This window comes from Neopsephotus bourkii, unplaced genomic scaffold (assembly GCF_033783945.1).
Source record: "Neopsephotus bourkii isolate Nb327-2 ecotype Australia unplaced genomic scaffold, CSIRO-AGI_Nbou_v1 NB_620, whole genome shotgun sequence".
In the NCBI taxonomy this organism is placed as follows: Eukaryota; Metazoa; Chordata; class Aves; order Psittaciformes; family Psittacidae; genus Neopsephotus; species Neopsephotus bourkii.
In genome coordinates, this window is record NW_026901120.1 from 1971633 (window position 1) to 1997430 (window position 25798).

Consider the following 25798-nt stretch of genomic DNA (forward strand, 5'->3'; position numbering starts at 1 on the left):
TTACCACCAAATGTATTTTATTTGCGTTACCCCGTTTATGACCCTTCAGACAGATCCGCCAGCACTGCTGCTGCTCTGATGAAGCAGAGGTGTGGGTAGCACCAGGCTTGGTGGGATGCACTCAGTCACTTTAATTAACTCAGTTATTTAACAGTTCTGAACACCCGTCTCCAAACTCACTCTCAAGACTCACAGGGTCTGCTGCTGGGTGCCTATTTAGAGATTAACCTCTGCCTTTCGAGTGCTGCCTTTAACCACGCAGCCTTACAAGCAGCAGCAGAGCAGTGTCACTGCAGAGGCAGCTAATTGGCAAATGGATTAGAACAGGAATCCCGGTGAGATAACGAAGCGGGGTTTAGGGATGCTTCCTCGTTGCTGCCCTGTTCGGGGGTGAGCACTGACCTCGGGCACCTGCCAAGCCCCGCTCCCTCCCCTCGGGGACGGGTGACTCTTATTCTGACAGCGGTGACGGGCAGCGCGGTGCCACCCGCGGGCAGCGCATTAAAGCCGCGGCCGCGGTGCGAGGCCCCGTCCCGATCCTCCCTCCCTCCGCTCGCAGCCCGGTGACAGCGCCCAGGCGGTAGGTACGGGGCTGCGGCTGGGGGGGCTCAGCGTTACCTTGCGCTCCGGAGCCGGTTAGGGAGCTGGAGTGAGACGGTGATGGGCGGGGGGCACCGTCGGGGCGGCGGTGGCACAGGGAACGTGGGAGGCAACCGTGGGGAAAAGCGGTTTGCTGCTGTTACCGGTTGTTTTCGACTCGCGAGGTCGAAAGTCTCCTTGGATCTATGGCGTTTCTCCACCCCACATCGAGGTGGAAGGATGTGAGGAGCTGTGAACAAGTGAATCTGTGCATTCGTCGAAGTGCAGTACTCAAGAAAACAAAGTGATTCTGGAGAACAAAGTAAGCGTTGGTTTCTGTGCACAGCCCGGGGGTTAAATGAATGGATCTGTGCGCGGTTAACAATATAAAATGGTACCAAACCAAGATCCAACAAGTTTCCTGCATTAGCAAATAGGAGCATACTGTAGATATGCTCCTAAAATTTAAGCCAGCTTCAGATTCCAAGAGCAAACCAAGGGGAAAGTCAGGGAATTTTTAGTAGAAAAGCTCTATTTCTGTGCAGTCAGTTCACAATGTATGTTCACCATTACCTTTAGGAAGTGAAAGCTCTGAAGCTTTAAAAGCAGACTGATGTCTTCAGTCATCTCCCCCCCACGGGAATTTATGACCCCGTGGAGCCCTTCCTGGGCTCGGCAAGGTTAGGGATACAATATACAGGGTATATATAGCAGTGAAACAGCTGAGCTCACTGGGGCAAGATTGCCATTTTTTCCAGCACATGTAACTGTGTGGATTTATAGTCTCACTTTTTATTAGCAGCTCTACGTTTGTTCTGGGGGTTATTTAGGTATCCTGGGGCTCAAGTTGTCAGTTCTGAGCAGACTTGCTCAGTTCTCTCTAGTGAAGCTTTCCTGGGTTTTTGAGCTGATGGAAAACCTGGGGTTAGATATTAAGGACATGCAAAATAACTGCAGGAGCTCCAAGCAGCTTGGCTTGCTCTACTTTATCCTGCAACTATGTCATGCTGGCAATTATTAGCCCTAACAGCAAATCTAGACAAGCACAACCCTTGGCATTCCAATGCCAAACATGAATTGAGTGTAAAAAGCTGTGAATTCAAACTCCATTAGAGAAGAAATTGGAATACTTAGTTTCAAAGGTTTAGGCTTAAAAGTGGAACTGGTTTTATGCTTTCCTGTGGAATAAGGCGTTTCTCAGCACAAATGGCCAATTCTCTGAGTACATGTAGTATTTTGACAGGGCACAAAACTGTAGGAGCCAGAGATCTTTAGTTAAGATGATACATGGCAATTTACCCTGCTTAGCAGTAGTACCTACAGTCACCTATAGTGTTATGAAGGTGTGGGTCCTCTCAATTAACCCATTGCTGTTTCCTTTACTGGGTTCTTGCAGATAAGAGCCCTACACCCGAGTCAGAGTGCATGACCTGGTACTGGAATCCAAAATGTTCATACAGTTCTCGTCAATTCTAAATCTCTTCATTTTAAGCTCAAGCTTTAATTGTCTGAACTTCCTACACTTTGGCTTGCTCATGACTGCTCACAACACAGTATGTTTGTGGTTCAGATGGTGATGTGCCATTTATTTTATCTGTATTGTCTTCCTTAAGGGAAAATCCACACCAAGAAAGCCTCTATTCTGCAAGGCAAGGGTTCCATTCTATCCAGGAGCCCAGCCAAGACAGCTTTCGTGGCCTACCACCTAGTTTTTACCAGGCACCCATCCAAAGCCAGTTATCACCAACAAAAACCCAGGACAGCCGCGAAACCTCTCCTATGAGTGTCCCTAATTTCCCATCCGTTTCCTCTATGTGTCAACCAACCATGTTTAACTACGAGCGTCCAAAACACTTTATCCAGTCTAAGAATGTGTGCCAAGGGCAACAGCAGCCTCCGGGACCCGCAGCCTCTACAGAGTCAAGCAGACAACTCAAACAATCCTCCATCCTAATACAGCCTCGTAACCCCAGCGGGCAGAAATTCTCCTCCTCGTCATCGCTGAGCTCGTCAATCACGCTCTCCTCGCCTTCCTGTAGTGCCCCTAAGGAACCCACATATCCCGTCACTCCTGCATCCGCGCAGTCTCCTGCTAGCTCCTCATCCGGGCAACGGCTTATATCCATGCCTAACCAACCCCCCGCAGCATTCCTGTGCTCAGTGCTACCCTCGCAGCCCGACTATAACAGCCAAACTCCTTCTCCTATGGAACCTCAGTAAGTATATACAGGCTTCTAACCTCCCCTTGCTTTCCTCTGGCCTGGCCTCCCCCATGCACTGACCATCTTAAATCCAACCATCCAGTGAAGCACCGAAGCCAATGGTACAACCCCCATTGACTTCTGATGCTTGAGGCAGGATTCTGCATGATTCGGGTTAGGAGGCTGAGTGCTTGCCCTTGGTGTCTGTGTGGGACAGATGGGTATCCGACCAGGAATTACACTGCACAGCAGTCATGGCAGGGCTGCTGGACAGCTTTTCTGGAGTCAGTTTGAACAGTTCAGTTTGATTTGATGGAAAACTCTTATTTAAGGGTATTCACAAGAGGAAGGACACCCATCTCAAATGAGTCTCTCTCAGCAAACATGGCTCATGAATGGGGAGGGAGGGGGGAAGGCAGTAGTAATCCCACATCTAACCAACGCTCCTAGTACGTCTCAGCAGTACTTTCATGTTCCACATCATGATGGGACTCTACATTCCCCTACAGTAGAGTTTTAATTAATCATAACAGGAAGGCAGCCACATGAAAACTTCACCCCTTCAGACCAAAGCCTAGATTCTTTCCTGAAGATGTATTATATCATTTTGCCTTTGGGCTGCAATCCAAATATCTTCCAAGGTCAATGAGATGTCAGAGGGAGCTGGGTCTTGCCTTCTCATCAACTTGTATTTGTGCCAATATTAGCTGGAAGTCCTGCAGAAAGTCAGTGCGGAACACACCACACTCAACTGAGGATGTTAGAAAGGTGATAGGGGCTGGGGTCCTGCTGGCTTGGGTATAAATCCAGGTTTAAGCACCAGTTTGTAGTCAGGGAATCTGAATGCTTGTGGGATTTCTCTGAATCACAGCACTGTGCGCAGCGGAAAGGTAAGGCTGAGTGCGCTGTTGCTTAATAGTACTGGGGTTAGTGACGCACCCGGAGTAACTGTTGGGTTCTGTGTGTAGTGTGGGGCTGTTTTCATAGCAAAGAGCTTCAGTGCCTCATTGTGCTTTTCATATCAGCTGTTCTTCAATGCAGCATCCTGTGAGTTCAGGAGTTATTTCCCTAATCATGCTCCAAAGTGGCAGATGGGGACAGGAGATGCATTAATCTGTTGGGCAAATTATTTATGTTTCTAAGTTATAACTTGGGCAAGTTCTTAAATCCAAGCAGTGCTGGGAATACATACCAGAATGATGACTTGAATAGAATGATGTTTGTATCGTATTTCAATGATAATTGAATAGAAGTAATTGCTGAACACAACTGCAGCATCGGGGCCATGCTGTGTGCAACAAACCAGGTTGGATCCTGTCAGCACAGAGTGCTCTGACCTCGACCAAACGTGTTTCAAAGGATGTTCCTCTTTTCCTAGCACCTTTCAGAATCAAGCCTATTATCTAACTCCAAAACTTGACCGTATCTCTTGACTATGGATTACAGGACCAAGCTATGTGATGGGGTCCTAAAGACCTAGCCTGGTTTAGAGTAAGCTCAGCTATTGACTATCTGGACAGAAATGCTGTGGGAAGTAGCTTTCTGGGGCCAAGAGGAAGAGGACAATTAATAAGTTATTTGCTCATACCCAGTCAAGTAGTTTGTGACCTTGTTGAGGGTTTGCAGCACCAGGGCCTTACTAACAGTGGTAATTGCAAAGGAATGCAGTTTCTGAGGAAGAACTTACTCCCAAATGGGCCACATTGCTAGCGCACATCTAAGTCCTGGCAGGGGCCACTGCAGGGTGTAGGGATGCTGAACAGCCACCCACAGCAAACTGCTGCGAGTGTTGTGGGAGGAACTCAGTGACTTGGTTAGACCATGATGCTTCCCCTTTTGATACCCAGTTGTGCCACCCAGCCTACCTATCTCCCAAATGCTTTACGTGTTCATTTGAACCACAGTTTCTAGGTACCAGGTTCACCTTGTGTGCGTTCTGTGAAGCTGTAGCAGTCAAGCAGGCCTACAGGAATAACTTTGTTTTCTCTTCTTGCGTGAGCAGTTACTCACAACCAATGTATAACAAACAAGCTAGCATCAACTCTATGCAGAAGACGTCAGATCATGAAATTCGAGGAACAAAAGAGGCCCTCATTCAGGACTTGGAAAAGAAACTCCGATGCAAAGACAACCTTCTCCAGAATGGCAACCAGGTAAGGGGAACCTGCTGAGGGAAGAACCAGTGTGCTCTGACTCTTGGTAGTGTAATCAGGGATGTGGAGAATAGTTCTAGTGCCCAGAGGCACTCTAAACTGAGCAGAAAGCAGAAGGAAACGCTGGAGCAACACTGCCCGAACACTGAATGCATGGCAAGAGATGGTTGCTGTAAATCTACCCACAGGCATGTACTGTGGCAACTGATTGTCTGCACCTCCCATGGCATCAGAAAGGGAGGTGTTAACTTCTGAAAGCCACCTGGTGCAGCAAGATGGGTTTAATCTGCTATTGCCTTTCCTCTTATCCTACCTTCTTGGCTAGCATTCACCATTCAATCTATCTTTGAATTTGTGCTATCAAATCAATAAGGCCAGGATTGGGAGAAAGGTACCTGTTTAGAGCCATGGTATGAAGTTGAACTCTGCTGGGGATTCTGCTGAGCATCACATCTGAAGATTAGAAACCCAAGGAGAATCCCTCAGTTCTCCAGACACCATTTCACCCTGGCTTTCTATGCTGGGGTTAATAAACCACCGAGAATCATTAGACACTTAGAGAAGTACCAGCATTTGAAAGCTCATTCTAGAGACCACCACCACATGTGGTAAACCTCTTTGCTTGCTTTTTATATGAACAGAAAATCAAAGAAATTACATGAGTTTTTATCATTAAATCTTGTCTCCTATAAGAAGGACTCTTAGTCTCACTACCTACTTCTTTGTTCTGCAAAGGGGCAAAATGCAATCCCCTTTACCAAGAAATCCAACTCTAGGAGAAAAAATTGCTTACCAGTAGGGAAGCCCATAACAACAAGCTAAAGTGAGCAGGTCTCTAATGTGGGAACCTTCCTGCTGGCTGGAGGCAGACAGGTAAAGCCCAGTGTTGATAGTTGCCATCTTCTTTTCCCTGGAATAGAAAAGAGTTTTTCCCTTACCATCAGTAGGAACAGGTTTGTGTCACATATATCACTTTAAACATTGAAGGAAAAAGAATATATGAGGTCAAATCTGACTTAATGTGTCCCTACCAGGAATGTCCTGTCTGCTGTAAGAAAGCCTGCCATTGCAAGCCAGCTTTTCTTCCCATAGGAAGCCAGGCTAAAAATAAGGCTTATGCAATCGCTGTGCTGTGTCCTCCTCCCCTCGTCCTCCAACAACGCCTGAACCAACTGGTCAATCTCAGCCACACTTGATACAGCCCCAGTGACCTCGGGGATATTAACCTCTCATGGGTTTTCCAAGAGCTCTCTCTTTCTCTTCTAAAGAAAAGTCCCAGAAGCCTCCTTAAACCTTTACCTACCCAGTAGTAGCTACACACACGTCCCATACACAGAGCAGAAGTCCAGTGAGAGCTTGTCCTTGCATCACAAAATCAAACCCAAGGTAACCCTTGTGGGAAGTGAAGAATCAAGTGCTCTGGTGCTCAGGGGGCTGAGGTGCTCTTCTAAAGTAACCCAGATGACAGAATTTGAATTTAACTCCTCTCATATTTATCCCTATGTGCTGTATCCATATTGTAGGAACTTATTGTTCCTACTGAAACACGTTCTTGCTGCCTTCATAAGGTGGCTGTTGCACTGGCATAAGCTTCCCTTGTGCTCTTAGGGGTAGTAGTGCTCCTCTCTGGTTGTATCTGCTGCTAGTGTGGCTCTTGCTTTACTGGGGGTATGTGGGATAGCATCCATCATGGCTCTAGCTCCTGAAGTAAATCCACAGCTGAATGACTTGGGAAGTTTTCCCAGCTCTAACAGAAAGGTACCCTGGGACTTACTCTGGCTTCTGAGATAATGCCATCAGTTACCCATAAATAATCCCAGTGGAGAAAGAGGAGGGGTAGAAGGCCACAGATGGCATTAGAGAGGCTTTGATGAACAGGCAGTTTAATCTTTGATGCATTTCAGTGCTGTATATATTGAGGCTGACTTCAGCAGGCATCACAGACTGCAAAACCCTCTGGAACAGACGTGGGGTTTCTATTCAGCCACTGCTCCCATTGACAACACCCTGAATTAGTGGCATATTAATACGTTCTTACAAGCTGATCTGAAGCAGGGAATGGACTTCTGACTAGAATTCCTCTCCACTCTGCTTTAAGCGATTAACTTATGAAGAAAGAATGGCTCGCAGGCTGCTCGGACCAGTAAATGCTGCATCCGTGTTGGAAACACAAAGTGAAGACAACATGCAGAACGCACAGGTAAAAGGGGAGCTGGCTCTAGAACAGTGGTTTCCTGGTGATTGTGCAGTGGCTTGCTTGGACCTGAACAGGGCAGAGAGATGGGGTTTATCTGGTAACAGTGCAGCGGATGGAAGGGGACTGCTCTCACTTTAGGGGGCTTTTTGGGTGGTGGTGGCAGGAGGAGGGAATTTAAACACCATCCCCTTGCTGGGCCGGATCTGTAGGAATAACCTCACCAAGGAAGAATTACAACAGCTGCTGCACAGCACTGTTGGGTGACAGCAGGGAGGATCACAGCACAGTGAGTGATACAGGTACCGACCCTAACAGCCTGAGTTCAGACAGGGCCAGGGCAGCAAGATTTACACCTGTCACTACTTGGAGCAAGTGACATTCACTACAAGAGGTCAGGGCCTTGGGGTGGGATTGGTTGAGTTTTAGCCCCTCCAGGGGCCTGCATTCATTAAGAGGAAGCAAAGCAGTTATTTTAGCAGCCCACACACTGACAGAAGAGAATCTATCGCTCCTGGCATCTTCAAAAGCATCTTAGTTGGAGACTTGCATCACTCATTGGTTATTCAGGCCAGTTAAAAGCTCTCTTTAGCACTCCTGTGATCAAAGGTAGTGGAAATGTCTGTGATGCGTGCACCGGGTACCTGTGCAGCCAAAGAAAACATCCTTCCTGCTGCGTGCCCATAGAGCCAGCAGGCTGGCACGCACCTTCCAAAGTGCACTTAGCAAAACTCTTCTCTAGAAAAAACACTTAAGATCACAGCAAGGGAGGAATACACAATTTGAGCTGTTTATCCCCAGTAATCACCTGAAAAGAGTAGGTAAGAAGGGAATATTAGGGATGTCAGAGCAAGGGAAGCCCCATCTTTTGCAGAGAACAAGGAAACAGTCAAAACAGGGTAACTGATAGCTTTTAGGATGTGTGAAATGCTGCATAAAAAGGAGCACTGGGAGGAGAGATGGGGAGACCTTATTCCCATTGTTCAGTCTTATTTTTAAATACTGTAGTCACTGATGCATCACTCAGCTTCCTGATTCCTCAGGAACTTAACTACACAGTCAGTCCATATAACAGAGCATTAGAATTATCAGCAGCTCCATCACTACAGCATCATTTCATAAGACAAGTAATAATTGTACAGAACTTGTGTAAATGAGCAGATACAAGCAATTGCCTTCGGACTCAGCGCTAAGTTCAGTCCAGCGAAACCCTCATTCACATAATGCTTCCCCTGAACTTCAGGCTGCTTCTGTGCTTGAAGCTTAAACGCTGGCTTAAACGTTCTACAGGACTAGACTACAAGCACAGAACCAAGCATCATAATGGCTAATTGCAACCACACCAGAAACTTCTATGCAGCATCTCCTCTGTCTGACTCCATTGCTAAAAGGAGTCACTGGTAATAAACTGCATTTCCAGACATGTAAGTTCCTAGCAGGGATGAGTCCTGGGTTTGGAGCAGATTCACTCATGTGATGGTGGAGTTGTCAGCGAGCTTACTTGGTGCTGTGATCTAGAAAGAGAAAAATTTTCCAGCTCAGCATGTGTCCATTGCTCTTGGTACCATATTTAAGTGGGCACAATACAGTGCTCTTGCCAGCGATTCCACTTCTATTCCTGCTATAGGGAAGGACACTCTGTACTTTGCTCTCATTTTAGATACTGCTGGTAGTACTATTCCCCTCTAACAAAGGTTATTGGCACACAAGGTCTTTGGCCAGCCAAACAAAAGCTGCTGCACCTATCACCTGTGCAGAGTGATGAGGAGTTGTGCCATCCTATTAATAGTACTTGTTACTGTCATAGCAAAGCTAAGGGTGAAAGCTGTGTATTAGCTCCTGATGCGAGTTCCTCTACCTCTTATCCTGATGACTCCTGAAGAATTCAGTTTGCTTTTAAGCAGCAATCAGTACATGAAATTAGAATGGCTTCTTGTTCAGTTTATAGATAAAACTTTGTGTTAACTCACCTCTTCCTCTGCTCTTTCCAAACACCAGAATGCAGAAAACATCAGGCTGCAGGTTCCTACAACACACGTAAGGTAATGCACAAACTATGTAAGAGTTGCTGTGCTACTCAAGACCTTATTTCAAATGTTTGTAGACAACGTTGGTTTTATTTCACTACTTATCACCTTTTTTAAAGTAGTAATTACAAAGTCCATTTCTTCTTTTCAACTAAAACTCTACCATTTATGATGCCTTTGATCTTAATCCAGTATAACACAGGTTTAAAGGCTCAGTGTACCTAGGGCAAATATGCTTCGTATTCTGGAAGATTACTCTCTAGTCACAGCAAGGTCTGACAATGTAAATACTGAAACACAGCCTTGTAAGTTCCTTTGGATATTAGGCCAAAGATGAAGGCTTCATAGGTTGTGTTTCTGTGTTGAACATCTTAAGTGGTTATCAAAGCCCATGCCTTCCAGCTAAAACCCAAACCAGAACAGTAGTGTTGGCCTCCTGAACATGTGGAGGGACTTGAGCTGCAGTCAGTGCTTTATGTCATTTGTGCTGTGGTAACTTTGACACAACCAACTTTTCCTGCCCGCTTTTCAGGAGCAGACCATCCTCAAGAGGAGACGAACGTGGACACGACTCAATCCAGGAGAAGTTCTTCCAGCCACGTTTTACACAAGTGCCTGAAGACGTCATTATTGAGGAGGGGCGATTCTGCAGGCTCGACTTCAAAGTAATGCCAGCCTTTCCCTTGCAGTTCCATTAGCTCTGTGTGGTGTGTGGCACAGAAGGGTCTCTGCACGGCACTGCCTATGCATGTTTGTAAGCCAGAGCACTAATGGCAAATGGTACAAAGTCTCTCCAGGCAGTGTAAACCTAGAAACAGGAAATGGCGAAATGTTTTCCCCTTGGAAGATGTAAATGGAATGAGCTGCACAAGAATATGGTTAAAGTTAATAGTGGTAAATACGGACCACCACCTTCTCTGAGGTAACTGTGCCCTTGCTGGAGCAGATAATCTGGCAAGAAAATGGCCTAATTACAGACAGAATGGCCTGAAACTGCATGGCCATTGTCCCAGCCCTAGGGTAAGAAAGAACCTAGATCTGCACATGCAACTTCACTGCAAAGGCTGTTTGCTGCTTGTGATTTGGCTTGGTTTCCCTTAAACACTTCCAATCTCTTTCCTTAAGTAAACTCTTGCCAGACTTGGCATTTTGCTGCAAGTTGCTCAAGTTCTGAATGTTGTGGACAACCTGGAGCATGTCTTCAGGACACCTTATTTACATACATTAACAAAAGAGTGTGATATCAGCACTGCTGACAGTGTGAGCAGTGAGAGTTTCCCCTTCTATGAACCCACAATGAGGACCTGCCTAATCAAAGCTACCTTACAAGATGGGGTCAGGGGGTTGTAGGAGCAGCCTCTATTGTCTTGTAGCTAAAGCTCATCTTTCCACAGCACTTCAGAAGGCTTCCTCTTTGTGCAGCTCCACATTAATACTCAAAAGTAGGCAAGACTGTAAAATTTTGTGGTAGGATCATGATTTGATCATTTATGGGCATCAAAACCCCCATAGCATTGAAGAGCTTTTATAGTCCAAAACCTGCTTTAACTCTTCCCTGCTTTTCTCTCCTTCACAGGTCAGTGGGCTGCCAACTCCAGATGTGATGTGGTATCAGAATGGAAGGATGGTTCATCAAGATCAGTTCCATAAAATGATAGTGTCAGAAAAGGGATTCCACTCATTTATTTTTGAGGCAGTCAAATCCTCTGATGCAGGGACATACGAATGTGTGGCTGTCAACCGTGCAGGAGAAGCATCTTTTGCAGTAAAAGTGGAAGTCATTGGTAAGACTGAGAGCACTGATAACTACCTGACCACACATGGAAAATCTCAGTAATCTAATGCTTTCCTCCATGTGTTTGGAACATAAACCAATTAAGAAGCAGAGCTAGATCTCTATAGATTCAGTCTCAAATGATAACAAACCCCTTACCTTTTCCAATATTGTTTTAAAGCATACATCCAGGATGCCATATTTCTTCAAATCACTTTTGGTGGGACATTCAGATGTAGTGGGATGTCCAGAATTTGGGAGCTGTTAATCTCCCAAGATAAATAACCTATGTTGACTGACTCTCCTCCTAGACTGGATTGTGTCTACTACACCCTTATGCTCATGGGAATTGCCGGTATGCTAAGGAGATGCAGTAAGGAACATGTGCCCCACTGAATTAACATTCTGAAATCTTAAAAACCAAGCCTGATATTAGCATTCAATACTTACAGTAACTCCTCTTTATCTTCTTTAATTTAGCCAAAGAACATCACACGCCGCCAACTTTCATCTTCAAGCCACAAAGCAAAAAGGTTTTTGAAGGAGATACAGCCAGACTCGAATGCCAGATCTCTGCTATCCCAACACCCAGGATTTACTGGAAAAGAAACAACGAAATGGTACAATATAATACAGACCGAATAAGGTATCCCACTAATGAGTTGGTGTGTTAGAAAACAATAACCAATATTTGTTATGCCAAAATTGGCTGGTTTTAAAAGTAGCAAGCTGGAAAGCTAGATCTGCCCCTTGTTTATGACACACAGTGAACAGGACCGTAAGTCTTGGTCTTGAGAGCACAGAGAGAAAACCATGACCAGATGCCACACTGAATTCTAGCAGCAGTTACAAGGCCCATGGAGAAGCCTGGCCTTAGGATTGAAACATGCAATGCATCCATCATGTGCTGATGCAATAGGGCTATAGAAGGGCCTTGGTGCCACATGAATGATGTGATGATATGATTCACATGATGTCAATCACAGATTGGTTTGAGTTGGAAGGGACCTTAAAGCTCATCCAGTTCCAACTGCTGCATGGGCAGGGACACCTTCCATTAGACCAGGTTGTTCCAAGCCCCGTCCAACCTGGCCTGGCATCACTAGTGTCTTACAATACAAATGCAGTGTTGATGTCTAAACAGCCCTGCAAGAATTGTTCCAGGACTTGCTCAGTTCCTCAGCATGTAAACTGCCTCTGATTTCAATGTCTCTCTCCTTATGTGGCACTTACACAAACACCTTCATTTTTCAGCTTGCTACATGATAACACTGGAAGGATTTGCCTCCTGATTCATAATGCTAACAAGAAAGATGCTGGCTGGTACACCGTGTCTGCTGTCAATGGAGCAGGAGTGGCCACATGCCATGCCAGGCTAGAGGTTGCAAGTAAGTACCACCACATCACAGTGCCACAACCACAACTGAAACTGCCACCGGTATTCAGAGCAGACCCTCAAGATCTAAGCTTCATCTATTAATGAAGCTTAGAGTGCTGAGAGGATTGCTTTCCAAAGATAGTGGCCCAGACAAAAAGTATCTCTCTCAGTAAAAACTCTTTTGTTGAGTGTCAGGACACTGTGGTGTGTCCTTTGAACACTGTCTGTTACCTGCACTGTTTAAAGGCTACAGTTTGATACCAAGAAGGAGGGTGAATATAAATCTCTGGTGGCTGAGATATGGGCTTGGTCTGTTAAATTCTTCCTGCGGGTTTGCTGGTTTATGCTGCAGATAAAAAGGAACTGGGTTGCTCTGCCCTGAGTCTTCCCACAGACGCTAAAAGAGGTTTTTTTCTCTCTTCCAGCACATACAAACAAGCCAGTTCCAGCCTCAAAGCAGTTACGGGTCCGACCAACTTTTAGCAAGTATTTGGCACTGAATGGAAGAGGACTGGATGTGAAACAAGCTTTCTCACCAGAAGGAGAGTTTCAGCGGTTGGCTGAGCAGTCTGGACTGTATGAAAGTGATGAACTTTAACTGGAAGAGGAGATCTTGCACCTGTAAGAGACAATTACAACATAGATGCAGTTAACTGGTGATTGCCCTCATTAGCAAAATACCTATCTACAGATTTTTACTGTCCCCCACATTGAGCTCTTCCCGTTTTACCATGTTAGAGTTTATTTATATGGCTTGGTGACTGTAACCATTTACTGAGGATTGTATTTGAACTATAAAGCCTAAGGAAGCAGGCTAGTTTGTACAAGCGCGGGTGGGTTTGGTTCTGCCTGTACTCGGTTACATGCTGAAGTAGGTTGGTTTGTACTGCTGCTCTTGACCGTATCAGAAGTCTGTGCTGTCTGAATACTAAACCCAAATAGATTAGAGTGTTTTTATGAGATTAGCGGCAAATAAACCTTTGAGTAGCCAACATCAGCCGTGAGTCTTCCTTGATCTGTTAAAACCAGCTTGCAGGTGCCTAGCATCACCTGCAGCCTGGCAAAGGTACATTCTTGCCCTCTAAAGCCTGCCACTGCTTCCCTCCCCTCTCTGCTCCCCCCGTTGTTTCTCTTCTACTGTCTATAAACTAGATGCTGGCACTCCCTTACCACTAAACCATGGCAATGAGGCAGCATTCATCCTCTTTCTCCTCGCACACTTGACCCAAAAGCTGCCCTGCATCATTTGAAGCTTTAAAGCTATGTTTTCCCTCCTTGCTCCTTTAATCAAGGCTGTGGCTTACCTGACTGTTGACTCTCAACAACCTATTGCTTTGAGTCCTCCGAATGGTTTGTGCGGCGCAATTCACAGCCACCTTGCTCAGAATAACAACAAGAAATACCATGAAATGTGATTTTTGCCCAATCCAACAAGCCTGATCTCTGAAGCTTTTCCCACTGTGTGAGGGTGGGGTTGCACAGCAACACCGCTGCTGGCAGCAAACCCACAGCATCTTCCAGCATGGACAAAATGAAGCTTCAGCTTCCCCCCAACCCCGCAGTGCCATTAAATGAACCCCAGCTCTGAACAGCACAATGCTATTAAACTCCTAACAAAACACAACAGCTCTATCCCCATCCTTCCCCTCTGGGCTGCCCGAGCAATGCAATGCACTGAAGGGAGTCCTCCGGTGGCTCTGAGCTGATCAGACACTGATACCGCGTTACCGGTTGTGACCATGAGGATGCCGCAGTGCTTGGACCAGAGCAGGGCACCAGTGCTCAGCAGCAGCACCCCGGGCTCCCGGCTGGGCGCACTCAGCGCTCCGCGGCGCTGCCCTACCTTTAAACGCAGACCTCGTGTTCCCTGCGCTCCCCGCTCGGCTCCCTTTAACCGGACACAACCGCCCGCAGCTCACCGGTTAATCCCGCCCGACGGCCGCGGGCTCTGCCTGCGGGACGGGACGGGACAGACCCGACCCGACCCGACCCGAACCACAGCACCGCCAGCAGCGGCCTCCGAGGGCGGCAGGGCCCGGGGCCCGGCCCGAGGCGGGGGAATGCGCTCACCGCCGCCCGTTGAGACCCACACCGGGAAGCGCCGGGAGCTGCCCGTGGTGGAGCCCCGCTTGCCCGGCCAAGGTGCGTCAGGCGGCCCCGCTGCCCTCAGGCCCCGCTCCCTTCCCCTGAGGGCCGGGCCGCAGTTTAGTGTTGCCCAAGCTGCAGCCTGAGGGCCCCGTGCCCTGACCGGGCTCTGCCCCTGCTGCCCTTTCCTCATGCAGGCACCCCGAAGGCCCAGGAGATGGGCACCAGCGAGCAGGAGCTGAAGGACATGCTGCGGAAGCTGGGCATCTATGTCCTCTTCCTCATAGACCTCTCTATACGTAAGTCACCAAAGGGCTTGAGCCCTGCTGACAAGTCCCTACTGTGTGAGCTCTGCCTCTTCCCCTATCCCCATCATCCACCCCAAAGCATCACTTCAAGCCAATTGCCTTTCTCTAGGAACAAGAGAAGCAAGGTTAGAAGCTGTTGTCATGCTCTCATTTTAGCCTGTGAGCATCCTCTCTTTGCCCCTTCTTTCCAGTGGCCTTTGGCATGGTGAGCACAGACATGTACCACCTGAACACAGTCATGACCCATCTCTTCATGGAGCCCGCTGAGGGCAAGGATGGGTTTGGGACCATTCGGAGCAAATCTGACTTCTGGAAGGTAAGGCTTTTGTTACAGACAAGTGAGGAATCTCCCAGTGTTAATTCAGAGCAATACAGGCTCATGGAACTCAATGAACTTAAGGTCCTTTCCAACCCTAACCATTCTGTGGCTCTCCTAAAAGCTGTGTGCTAGATATTGTGCTTTCAGCACAAGAAAGGCAAATAACTCATTAAAATGCATTTGGATTGGGTACAAGCACACACGAATACTGACACTTCTGATCAATCAGTCGAGGAAAAGAACAGCCCAGTTAATTGCTGCATTATGGTCTCAGTGAAGCTTGAAAGAGCTTCGATAAAACCAGATTTTGGGTTTACAGCCCTTTCAACTTTCAGCTGCTAAAACCAATCCAAGATCTCACAGCCCAGAAAGCCAACAGTATCCTGGGCTGCATCAATGGGAGCGTGACCAGCAGGTCGAAGGAGGTGATCCTGCCCCTCTGCTCTGCTCTCGTGAGACCTCACCTGGAGCATTGTGTGCAGTTCTGGTGTCCTCAGCATAAAAAGGACATGGATCTGTTGGAACAAGTCCAGAGGAGGCCACGAGGATGATCAGGGGCTGGAGCACCTCCCATATGAAGATCGGCTGAGAAAGTTGGGGCTGTTCAGCCTGGAGAAGAGAAGCTGCGTGGAGACCTCAGAGCAGCCTTCCAGTATCTGAAGGGGGCCTATAGGGATGTTGGGGATGGACTCTTCATTAGGGACTGCAGTGGTAGGACAAGGGGTAACGGGTTCAAACTGAAACAGGGGAAGTTTAGATTGGATATAAGGAGGAAATTCTTTCCTGTTAGGGTGCTGAGGCACTGGAATGGGTTGCCCAGGGAGGTTGTGAATGCTCCATCCCTGGTGGTGTTCAAGGCCAGGTTGGACGAGGCCTTGGGTGAGATGGTTTAGTGTGAGATGTCCCTGCCCATGGCAGGGGAGTTGGAACTGGATGATCTTAAGGTCCTTTCCAACCCAAACTATTCTGTGATTCTATGATTTCCACTGGAAAACCACCTTGGCTCCCCTGCTTTGCTGTTACATTACCCTGTATTCCAGTGACATTTGCAAAACACTTGTCTGTTTTCACTACTAGATGGAGACCTCCCAAAATGACCAGCATTGACCAGATGCCAGCAGGAGGCAATGTTTCTCATCCCACTCTTCCTTACAAATGGAAATGCCTGGCTATAACAATTCATTGGGAAGGATTGCCCTCCCTCTTAGCATGGTGTCTGTAATTGCCAGTCCATCAAATAGGGAGCCTTTGCTATTACAGTGTGTGGGCTGAGGCACTAGGCATGGTTGTAATGCCTGCTGAGATGGTCCCAAGTCATGAGGGTGTATTGTTTTACACTCGGAATAATACTCCCCCCAAACTGAATCCTCTTTATTGGCATGTAAGAAACTCCCAGAAAAAAGAGGGATTGTTTTTTCCCCACCTTCACAAATAAATACATTCAGATGACTAAAACCCTAATGAGAAACATAGCCCAAAACAGATCCGTCAGAGATTAAGATAACCAACAGATTTTGTTAAAACAACATATAGTGTTTGTGTTTAAACATATTTGTTTAGAATTCAGGAGAATTCTAAAGAGATGTTACAGTCTTACCCTGAATAATGCCATTACACATCCCTGACAGAACTGCACAGGGAACAGAATTGACTCATAGCAAAAAGATGTAAATATATCATATGTGTAAGACAGTACATCAGTGGGAGTTGTTTGTATTCTAGCTTATACTCCATAGCTATAAGTAACCTGGGAACCCTGTATTTGTGATTATTAGAGATAATAGTAGAGATACCAGAGATTTGTATGCTAAAGAGAGGGGCGATAGTGGTATTTAAATCTTCTGAAACCTTAACCTCACTTGTACGTGCAGTTTGTACAGGGACCACTGCTGGATGGACTCTACTGGGACAAATGGTACAACAACAAGACGTTACCCTTCCAGAACTACAGCCATATTTACTATGAGAACTTACTGTTAGGAGCAGCGCAGGTTCGACAGGTCAAAGTGCGCAACAACACGTGCTCCATCTACCCCTATTTCCGTAGCTTTTTAGACGAGTGTTACAGCGAGTACCATTACCAAGCTGAAGACAGGTCTGACGATGCGCTAAGGAACGAATCTGAGTAAGTCATCCTGCTCCAGCACAGAAATGCTTTTGGAAACCTAACGAAAGCCTTAATGCCACTACTGTTCCCTCAGTCACAACTGTGCATGCAGTTAGCTGAGTTTTTCCTCTTGTTTTACATTGTGATAAATCATGGCTTTGCTCTTGTGCCAATATTATGCATGGGAATTCAGCATGGGAAATCTAGAGCGGAGAGACAGCAAGAACTGGAAACAGCAAACCCAGTTCAGCAGAAGCACATGTTATTGGGTCTATCTCCATTAACATCTCTGGAGAAATGCTCAGTTATATGAGACTTGAATTTAAATCCCATGTTTATAAATTGGAATCGTGCTAAAATGCTCTGAAAACAGAGCCAGAAGGCCTGCTTCACACACTTCATTTAGCATGAATTTAACGCAATGGAAGAAGCTGTGAACATGCCACAGAAACAATGAATTATGGAAACCAGAGATACTCCATTTGCCTACAAAGGTTTTAAGGTCATGAACTGTCTGGCCCACATTGGGCAAAATCCAGATTCATAACCAACTGCTGTCTAGTGAATGTACTGAGCAGCTAAATATAATTTGAGTATCTTAAGGCCATACTCTTTATGTAAAGAAATGCATTATTTAAAGGTCTGGCTTAACTGGTCAGTCATGGATGCAGAACACAAGAACTAGCAAGCGTTGTATAAAATAAAAGGTGAAGCTTACTTCAGTCCAGGTTCCATAAGCTGAGTGCTTTGTGTTCCCATTTCTGACCAGATGGAAATACACCCCAGCTGATTCATTTACCCTGTGGTACTTGGGAAGTATGGGCTTGTACGGTGGTGGAGGGTATTTGTTCACCTTACCTAAATCGAAGCAAGAGAGCATAGAGAAGTTGGCCTCTCTGAAGCAGAACAACTGGCTCACTAGAGGAACCAGAGTTGTATTTATCGACTTCTCAACATACAACGCTAACATAAACCTCTTCTGTGTAGTCAGGTGAGTTCTTACCTTTACTACATGTGAAGTCCAGTTTACTGAGGCATGATGCTTTCATGAGGACACAAGGGAGGGCTGGTCACCTGAAGCATCTGCAGCCACGTTTCCCAGGTAGTAGCTGGCAAGACAGTAATCCATTAAGAATGCAGAAGTGCAGGGAGCAGACCCAGATCCTTCATTTCCATGGGTTTTTTTTGTAGTAGAGGGTATCTGGTCTGTACAGCTGGTTGCTGCTGTCACCTGGAAGGAATTTCATAGCCTTTCACAAGGTCAGAGACCGTATTAGTAGTCCTGGTGCCAGCTAGGGGAGGGAAAAGACTGGGGATACAGTGAACATTTGCTCTACTGAGAAACAGTATCTTACAAGAAGACCTTGGAGATATAGGAGTTCCAGCAAGCTATTATGAATGTAGTAATGATTAGTATTAGAAAATAAAGGGCTGAGATGATTTAAAGGGATGGTAACTAACACCAGTCCCCAATTTTTTTCAGGTTGGTGGTAGAGTTCCCTGCCACCGGTGGTGCTTTCACCTCTATACAGATCTACTCTGTGAAGCTCCTCAGATACACCACACGTTATGATTACTTCGTGGCTTCTTGTGAAATCATCTTTCTCCTCTTTATCGTTACATTTATAACCCAGGAAGCTATAAAAATAGTGAAATTGAAATGGGAATATTTCAGAAGTGGTTGGAGCTGGCTGGAATTGATGCTGCTGACGGTGAGCTACCCCTTGACTTTCACCTCTGTGCTTGACAAGTGTAGGCTTGCACTGAATACGCAGCCAACAAGCCAAACAGCCCAAATCTGCATTGGGTTTGAGTCAGTCACCCAGTGTTCTGCACTGAAGAGGCCACATGGCCCACCATGGTTCAGCACATTGAACTCTTCTAGCTTTGCTGGCAGCTTGCTGCAGCTCCACATCTTTTATGCTTGTTATCCACGTTGTTTCTTGAGCCTTAATCTTTGCAGAGCTGGGAAGCAGTAGCATGTAACAGAGCTAACACAGTAAACTGGAATGTATGCAGCATGTTAAATACCACAAGGCCGGAATTATCACAGTACCATTGCAATTGTTTTGGGCAATAAAGTCTTGTATATATGGATTATGACCAAAAAAGCTCAGGTTTTCCAAATCTACCCAAGGGCATGTTGAAATCAAAGTCTTCCCTATGCGAAATGATAGCCTGAAGGAGAAGGCACATAACTGGACTTGAGTTTCACTGGCTTCTGCTTTCCTTCAGGTATCCCTCCTTTCCATCATCTTCAATATCTACAGAACCGTAGAAGTGAACCTGCTAATGGGAGAGCTGCTGTCTGATGCCAATGTATATCCAGACCTGCATTTCCTTACATTCTGGCAAGTCCTTTACAACAATATGATTGCTGTCAACATTCTCTTTGCTTGGATAAAGGTATTGGTTCTTATTCCCTTTTTTGTACTTAAGAATCAGCATTTCTAAGCTTAGCCTAAGTGTTCACTTGTACCTTTCCACGGGTGAATTGTAAAGGTGGGGCTAAAAGGGAGAATTTTGTTTATGAGATTCCAGAAGAGTTTAAAATTACCTCCTTCTCATAAACATGGTCACACAGATTCCAAGCCTATCTAGAAAGGAATTTTGCACATGGGCAGCTGTCTCCATTGGAGCAGCTGGGAAATGACCATGGCCAAACAGCCTCCTCAAACTCAGGATTTTCCTAGACCCAGTATGATCCAGGTCACAGCCTGACCTATACAGATGGCATGGTTGTAATAGGTGAAGCTATTAATAGCTTTTGTAGCCAAAAGGAAGGCAAAATGTGTCCCAACTTGATTCAGCAGTGGCTTTGTGCCCACCTTTCATTTCATTCTTGCAAACAGATTTGCTGATCTCTGACAGAGTAGCAAACTGCTCCAAGAGATCAGGAGCTACTTTTGTTCCTAACCAGATGCTCTGGGGCTAAACCAGCCCTGCCTATTTGCCTGCCACTGCCCCATATCTGCTAAACCCTGCCGGCTCTGACTGGGCTCTGCTCCCCTTCACCTTTTCCCAGCAGACAGCAGTGACTTGAGTTTGGGAGGCCTCAGTGTTCCCAGTGACTGGATGGACCTTCCCAAGGCCCTCTCTTTCCTAATGCATTTATAGAACATCCAGCACAAAGCAGCTATGAAACAGGCAGGGGATATGCTCACATCTGACAGAGATCACACTTTACAGTCATGTCCCATGTACCTCAACACAGGCTATTGTGAAAGGTCACATCCTTTTAAAATCAACAGGCTTTTGGCCTTCCTCTACCTCCCAGCCCAAACAGAAGCTGTTTGGGAGCACTGGCTGTTAACCAGTTCTATGCACAGCCTTCCTCACTACATCCCTTCTGTACCCCAGCCTCTGCATCACCCTCCCTTCAGACTGTTCAGTCAGTAGCACAGCTGTGTTTATCATTAATGACTGTCATTGAGCAAGGCTTGTTCAGGCCTTGTTTCAGACCCAAAGTAAAAGAGAGCTCCTTACCAATTCTGCAGACACAGAAGGGTGGAATGGCTTGTGGTCTCCTTGACCGGGGGTCCATAACTGCTAGAACTGATCACACATATCAGTACTCAGCAAAGACCTAACATGCTGTTAGCTTTAGCATAGACACGTGTTTGCCCTGCAGAATACTCATCTCCAGAAACACACCCAATCCTACTGTGTTTCTAGATACGTCCCATTTCTGGGTACAACTTCACCTGTAAATGATGATTACGGATAACATTCCAGAAACCCTGTTGAGAAATTGCAACACATTTTGATCCCCCAATAACAGTATGTTCTGTGCTCTTGCAGGTACTTAAATATGTAAGGTTTAACAAAACAATGGAGCGGCTGTCCTCCACTTTATCTCGCTGTGCCAAAGACATCACTGGTTTTGCTATCATGTTCTTCATCGTCTTCTTTGCCTATGCCCAGTTTGGCTATCTGGTCTTTGGGTCACAACTTGAAGATTTTTCCACATTCCAGAAATGCATGTATGTACTTTGTAAACTTTAGGATACAAACTGCTGCAGGTTCAAACCAGTTTCTGCTAAGCAGAACTTAAGAGTACAGGGCTCCAGCACTTTAGTTTATCTCATAGAGTAAACCCCTTTTTGATTCCCAAAGCCTTCCTGTGCTCAGAAAATGCCATATGTGCATTAAACAATGCAGGGGAGCCACAGAAAGGGAAGCTCAGTAGCAGATCACCCAATGGAGCCATTAGTCCCCCCAGCTCCCAGCTTTGCCACATGTAAGCAGCCCGTGGGTGATGGGGCAGGCCTGGCAGCAGGCTGCCTCTTTCACCCCTTTCAGAAGTAAGGGCATAAAGCCACCCAGCAGACACGCTCAGAGCACAAGCTGAACACATCCACCTGCATGGCCAAGAGGCCCTGAATCCCATCTGCTGGCTCTGCTAGTCGCTGTAACATCATCATCAGATCAGTTCCAGGTACCATTTGGAACTGGCTGTGATGGTCCTCACACTTTGTAGGGTCTCTAACCTGACACTGTCAGCAAGCCTTGAATTTTAGCCCATGGCTACGTTTCTTACAATTCAGAGATCTTTAGTGTAGCAGACGGTTTGAAAGCAGCTTTTCATGTAAAATTAAGGCACTTCGAAAACAGCAAACCAGCTTATTTTAGACCCACCTGGGTGTGAGATAGTTTTAAGATGCTGCAATACAGAGAAATAAGTATTTGTCTTCACTAGGAATAAAATCCCCTATAGGGAGCATAGGGACCTAAACTGATACCTTCTGTGCTAAGAGAAGGTGATGGATCATGAAGCCAGGACAGAAGGGAAATCATTAAAATAAGCTACATGACTTATCCAAAATGAAGGATTTTTCTCACACAAGCACACCAGGACAAATTCCTTTGTACTTTCAAATTCCCAAGTATATGCTAAATACCCAGTTTATCACTGCTGTACTATCCTGGCTCACCTTCTGATTTCAGTGATGAAGGTAATGATGAATTAGTCTCAGCTTTGGGCTTGTTTGTTTGGTTGTGATGCTTACAGTGCTCCTCTTTAGGAGAAGCCAGTCAACCTCACTCTGGTACTTTTTACTCCCAGCTTCACACAGTTCCGTATTGTGCTGGGAGATTTTGATTTTGGAAACACAGAAGCAGTAAACAGAATCCTTGGACCCATTTACTTCATCTCATTCGTATTCTTTGTGTTCTTCATATTGCTGGTAAGGACTAGATTAAAAATGCTTAACCTTTTGCATCAACAGCAGAGAACTATCATGTAGTGCTCTGAGACAGTGGTTTTCAACCCCAGATGATGCCAGGCTTTGTCCTGGCTGCCCCTCGGTACATCTGGGCAGAGACAGCAGTCCTTGATGTTTCCCAGCTCTCCCTTCCTCCAAACTGCCTCAAAAAGAGGCTTTTGCACCACAAAACGAGCACATTGAATGATAAGAATAATGTTAGCAGATTATGTATCTGCATTGGGTGCTCATATGTGCCCTAGCATAATACAGATGCAGCTTCCAGAAACAAAGGTCTAACTGCATTCTTCCTGTGCAGAACATGTTTTTGGCCATTATAAATAACACCTATAAGGAAGTCAAAGCAGAATACAATGTGATGCCCAGTCACAAACTCCCGATCAGAGACCTCTTTAGACATGTAAGTAAACACTTGTGTAACTACCTCATTTAATTCCAGACAGAAGGGGGAATTCTAAGCTACATCACTAGCAAAGAGCCTCAAACAGCTGGGCCATAGCCATGTAAGAACACTCAAGTATTGATTTCCCACTTTAAGTAAACGTTTGACAGATGCAGAGACATCCTTCTATCAAATCCCCAGGTAAGAGCAGTGTATGAGTTAGGGTGCAAGGAGGCTACCTTTACTTCACCTTTTTAAAAGCAGTATTTAAGAGCAGTCTGGTTTGTGATATGTCCCATCATATTCTTCAGAGCTTACTGTTGCTTTTCTAAATGGAGAAACTAAAGATCTTCTGTGCAGGGGAAGGACAAGACAAGTAGAAATACAGACCTTTAAAATTCCACAAAGTTCAGACCGTTTTTATGTGCCAGAAATGAATATAAAATGGGAACAGATCTTTTCAGTGCAACCTGAAATCACAGCCTCAGCCCAACAACATCAACGGCCCAGTTCAGATTCCCCCACCCAAGCTCATTCTCCTACTTACCAAGGCTACAGTAAGATTAAACTGAATATGCCTGGAAACAGAAGCTTTTACTGGGTTTGGCTGGCTGTTACCTTCAGGGCTTTCGTGACCAATCTGAGCGATGGCAGGGTGAGTCCTCTGAGTTGAGCTAAGGGAACAAAGAAAGCGACAGACTGGTGAGGGTTCTGTTGAGCTGCCAAGGCAGTGCGCTGAGGGTTTGCTCCCTGTGCAAAATGTCTCTGGTTGAACACAAGCCATTTAACATGAACTCTCCCTGTCAATGTCCAGAGCTGTGATAATGCCCTTAACAAGCTCAAGCTGAAGAAACCTGAGCAAGACACACAACCAGCAGCAGAGAAGCTGGAAAGGTAGGACCTTAGCACTGGCTTTTACCCCCTGCACGGAGCACGGACCTGTTCTCACAGCACTTCTCTCTCTTCTCATTTGTGTGAATGACAAGCAAGGAATTACCATCCACTAGAAAGAAGCATGTTTCTAAGAGAGAAAAGGTAGGTTTTATTCTTTCCTGTCTTCTTAGAAACTGGTTATATTTCAAGAGGTTGAATAATACAAAAGGAGTTACAGTTGTCCCCACTGTTACTTACAGAAGCTATTTCTCCACAGGATGCTATTTTTAACGACATAGGAATGGTAAAACCTAGACCTATAAATAAAGAAAAATCCCTAATAATGTGCAACGCTTCAAATGGGAGCCTGTTCAGGCAAGGTCACACACTGCAACAGCAGAGCTGGCCGGAGGGTGGGATCAGTGCGGCTTAGCAGTGGTATAAAGCTGTGAGCTGGGCATTGGCTCAAATGTTAAACAGAAACAGATGTATGGAAAACAAGCAAGTTTCACATCAGTTGGTTGGGTCAGAGGCTGCATCTACAGTAAGAAGAAAGGTCACCGTAGCTTCCTTTTGCTTTACAAAAGGGTTTCTAATAGTCTTTGATAGTTCCATATCTGGGGTAAGCCTGTGCAAGTACTTCCAAAACCCTTCTTAAGCAGTTAACTTGCACAAGAGAGCGGAACCCCCTTGGCTCACTGTGAACACTACTGCACACACTTGCCATCTCTCTGCACTCCACTAAGAAATGTGCATTCCTATAGCCTGTCTTTCTGGGAGGGCCGGGAGGAAAACCTACTTTCAGATAGAGAACAAAGCAGGACAGGTCTTTTCCTTGCACAAGTGAGTATGTTAGAGGTGTCCCAGTGAGCCATGCTGGCTTTGGGTATGATTGCTATTTCTTCTTAACCCTTCTGCTGTTGAACAGAGCGCTTCGAAGGTATCAGAGCTACAGGCAAAGAAAGAAAGATACCAGATTATTTATGTGCCTGCACAGAACACGGCCTCGGACCCAGCTCAGGGCTATGTCACCACTGAAGATTTTCGGCAGTAAGTATGTGGGATCTCTTCTTGCACTCTTGTTGCCGTCCCCCAGCAGCTGCAGCCTTAGCTGAAACCCTCACGGCTGACAACCTGAGAGACACAGGACCAACATAAAGTCAGTGATTTTTAAGCTATTTTAAGTCCTTTTATACTGGCTGATAACATCTGCCCTCAGGGAGGGAAAAAGGAAACAAAAGGATTTAGCAGAGCAGCTTGTAAAGGCATTAGTCAAGAATGAGGTGGGACAAGGACACTCTTCCAGAACATCTCCTTGCGGCTGCCCAGGGAGGGGCAGAGACCATAGGACCTTGTGCTTGTGAAGTGGCATTTCAGGACTTAGATCCTTGGCAGCTGACCCAAGTGAGCCAAAAGGCTGTAACTGCAAGTTGAAGAACAGCACCATCTCAAGGATATGTGGCTGTGTCTGTGTGTTCTAGGCTCCTGAGTTACACAGCTGAACTGGGGAAGGAACTCAACAGCACCAGTGCAACACTCAGGAGAATCATAAGAAGCATGAAACGGCAGGATGCTGCAGGCAAGCTGACCCGCTGAAACACTTGGTTGCTCAGCTTGTGAGAGATGGCCCCAACTCGTCCTGCTTTAAATACATCCAAAGGTCCCACCCCCTTTATTTTGTTCTATTTCTGGCTAAAAGAAGCAGGAATGTTATTAAAGGTATTACTAAAAAATAACCATTGCTGCTTCTGGGTCTCTTCTCTGAGAGCTTCAGGTGCTGCTTCAACTCTTACAACTGAGCAGCCTTGCTGCAGTTCTGGGTGGGCATCTCTGTGGGTGCCTGTACAACACTGATTCCTGTGCCTTGCCTGGGGGCTGCTGTGAGACCCAGATGTGTAACCACAGGAGCAGATCACCAGCCATGGTGACACACTGGGCCTACTCCACAGCCTCCTCTCGCTCTCTGGCCCTGTGTAAGCCAGTGCAAGCCTCAGTCACCAAGCACGGCCCACCACACAGTGCATCTGCTGCCAAGGTTAACTCTTAGTTCCCAGCAATTCTTCCAGGCATTGCTGCTTCCAGGTTTCTGTTGCCTTCAGTGGAAACGGAATTCTTCCTTCAGGAAACAGCTCTTGTACAGTGAAACCACTAGAGGGCCCTTTGCTTCACCCTTGCACCAGCCTCGATGTTCCA

At 46.1% G+C, this 25798-nt stretch overlaps 2 protein-coding genes and 1 long non-coding RNA gene across 9 annotated transcripts; 2 read left to right on the forward strand and 1 right to left on the reverse strand.

Annotated features, from left to right (window-relative positions):
- The first annotated feature begins 483 nt into the window (after positions 1-483).
- On the forward strand, positions 484-13288 carry MYOT (myotilin). Of its 5 annotated transcripts, none has more exons than XM_061352058.1 (10): positions 484-584; positions 2193-2795; positions 4783-4933; positions 7032-7133; positions 9126-9169; positions 9687-9819; positions 10731-10938; positions 11409-11574; positions 12183-12316; positions 12732-13288. In XM_061352058.1, exons 2-10 carry the CDS (start codon positions 2359-2361, stop codon positions 12902-12904), a joined length of 1548 nt encoding a protein of 515 aa, XP_061208042.1. In that variant the 5' UTR covers positions 484-584; positions 2193-2358; the 3' UTR covers positions 12905-13288. The 5 variants fall into 5 exon arrangements, with proteins under 5 accessions (XP_061208042.1, XP_061208043.1, XP_061208045.1 ...); XM_061352059.1 differs by having other exon boundaries at positions 484-580; XM_061352061.1 differs by lacking the exon at positions 2193-2795 and having other exon boundaries at positions 494-584; positions 12732-13287.
- LOC133211590 (uncharacterized) lies at positions 3356-9119 on the reverse strand. The gene is made up of 3 exons (XR_009725238.1): positions 8471-9119; positions 5727-6325; positions 3356-3496 (listed from the first exon to the last, which is right to left on the reverse strand). It is a non-coding gene; the product is annotated as an uncharacterized LOC133211590 (long non-coding RNA).
- Positions 13289-14585: 1297 nt separating the features above from the next.
- On the forward strand, positions 14586-25341 carry PKD2L2 (polycystin 2 like 2, transient receptor potential cation channel). Of its 3 annotated transcripts, none has more exons than XM_061352045.1 (13): positions 14586-14690; positions 14891-15015; positions 16890-17143; positions 17895-18116; positions 18609-18837; positions 19361-19531; positions 20927-21108; positions 22191-22311; positions 22649-22750; positions 23547-23626; positions 23719-23767; positions 24534-24655; positions 25087-25341. In XM_061352045.1, exons 1-13 carry the CDS (start codon positions 14609-14611, stop codon positions 25199-25201), a joined length of 1854 nt encoding a protein of 617 aa, XP_061208029.1. In that variant the 5' UTR covers positions 14586-14608; the 3' UTR covers positions 25202-25341. The 3 variants fall into 3 exon arrangements, with proteins under 3 accessions (XP_061208029.1, XP_061208031.1, XP_061208030.1); XM_061352047.1 differs by having other exon boundaries at positions 23723-23767; positions 25087-25190; XM_061352046.1 differs by having other exon boundaries at positions 23723-23767; positions 24534-25341.
- Positions 25342-25798: the final 457 nt, after the last annotated feature.

What these genes read in the sequence shown, in the direction of transcription:
- PKD2L2 (XM_061352045.1), top strand. Translation starts at nt 14,609, where the DNA reads ATGGGCACCAGCGAGCAGGAGCTGAAGGACATGCTGCGGAAGCTGGGC. An exon ending in GCGCTAAGGAACGAATCTGA is followed by an intron (nt 17,144 to 17,894) that starts GTAAGTCATCCT and finishes ATTTCTGACCAG; the next exon opens with ATGGAAATACACCCCAGCTG. An exon ending in AACCTCTTCTGTGTAGTCAG is followed by an intron (nt 18,117 to 18,608) that starts GTGAGTTCTTAC and finishes AATTTTTTTCAG; the next exon opens with GTTGGTGGTAGAGTTCCCTG.
- MYOT (XM_061352058.1), top strand. Translation starts at nt 2,359, where the DNA reads ATGAGTGTCCCTAATTTCCCATCCGTTTCCTCTATGTGTCAACCAACC. An exon ending in TTCTCCAGAATGGCAACCAG is followed by an intron (nt 4,934 to 7,031) that starts GTAAGGGGAACC and finishes CTCTGCTTTAAG; the next exon opens with CGATTAACTTATGAAGAAAG. An exon ending in AGTAAAAGTGGAAGTCATTG is followed by an intron (nt 10,939 to 11,408) that starts GTAAGACTGAGA and finishes TCTTTAATTTAG; the next exon opens with CCAAAGAACATCACACGCCG.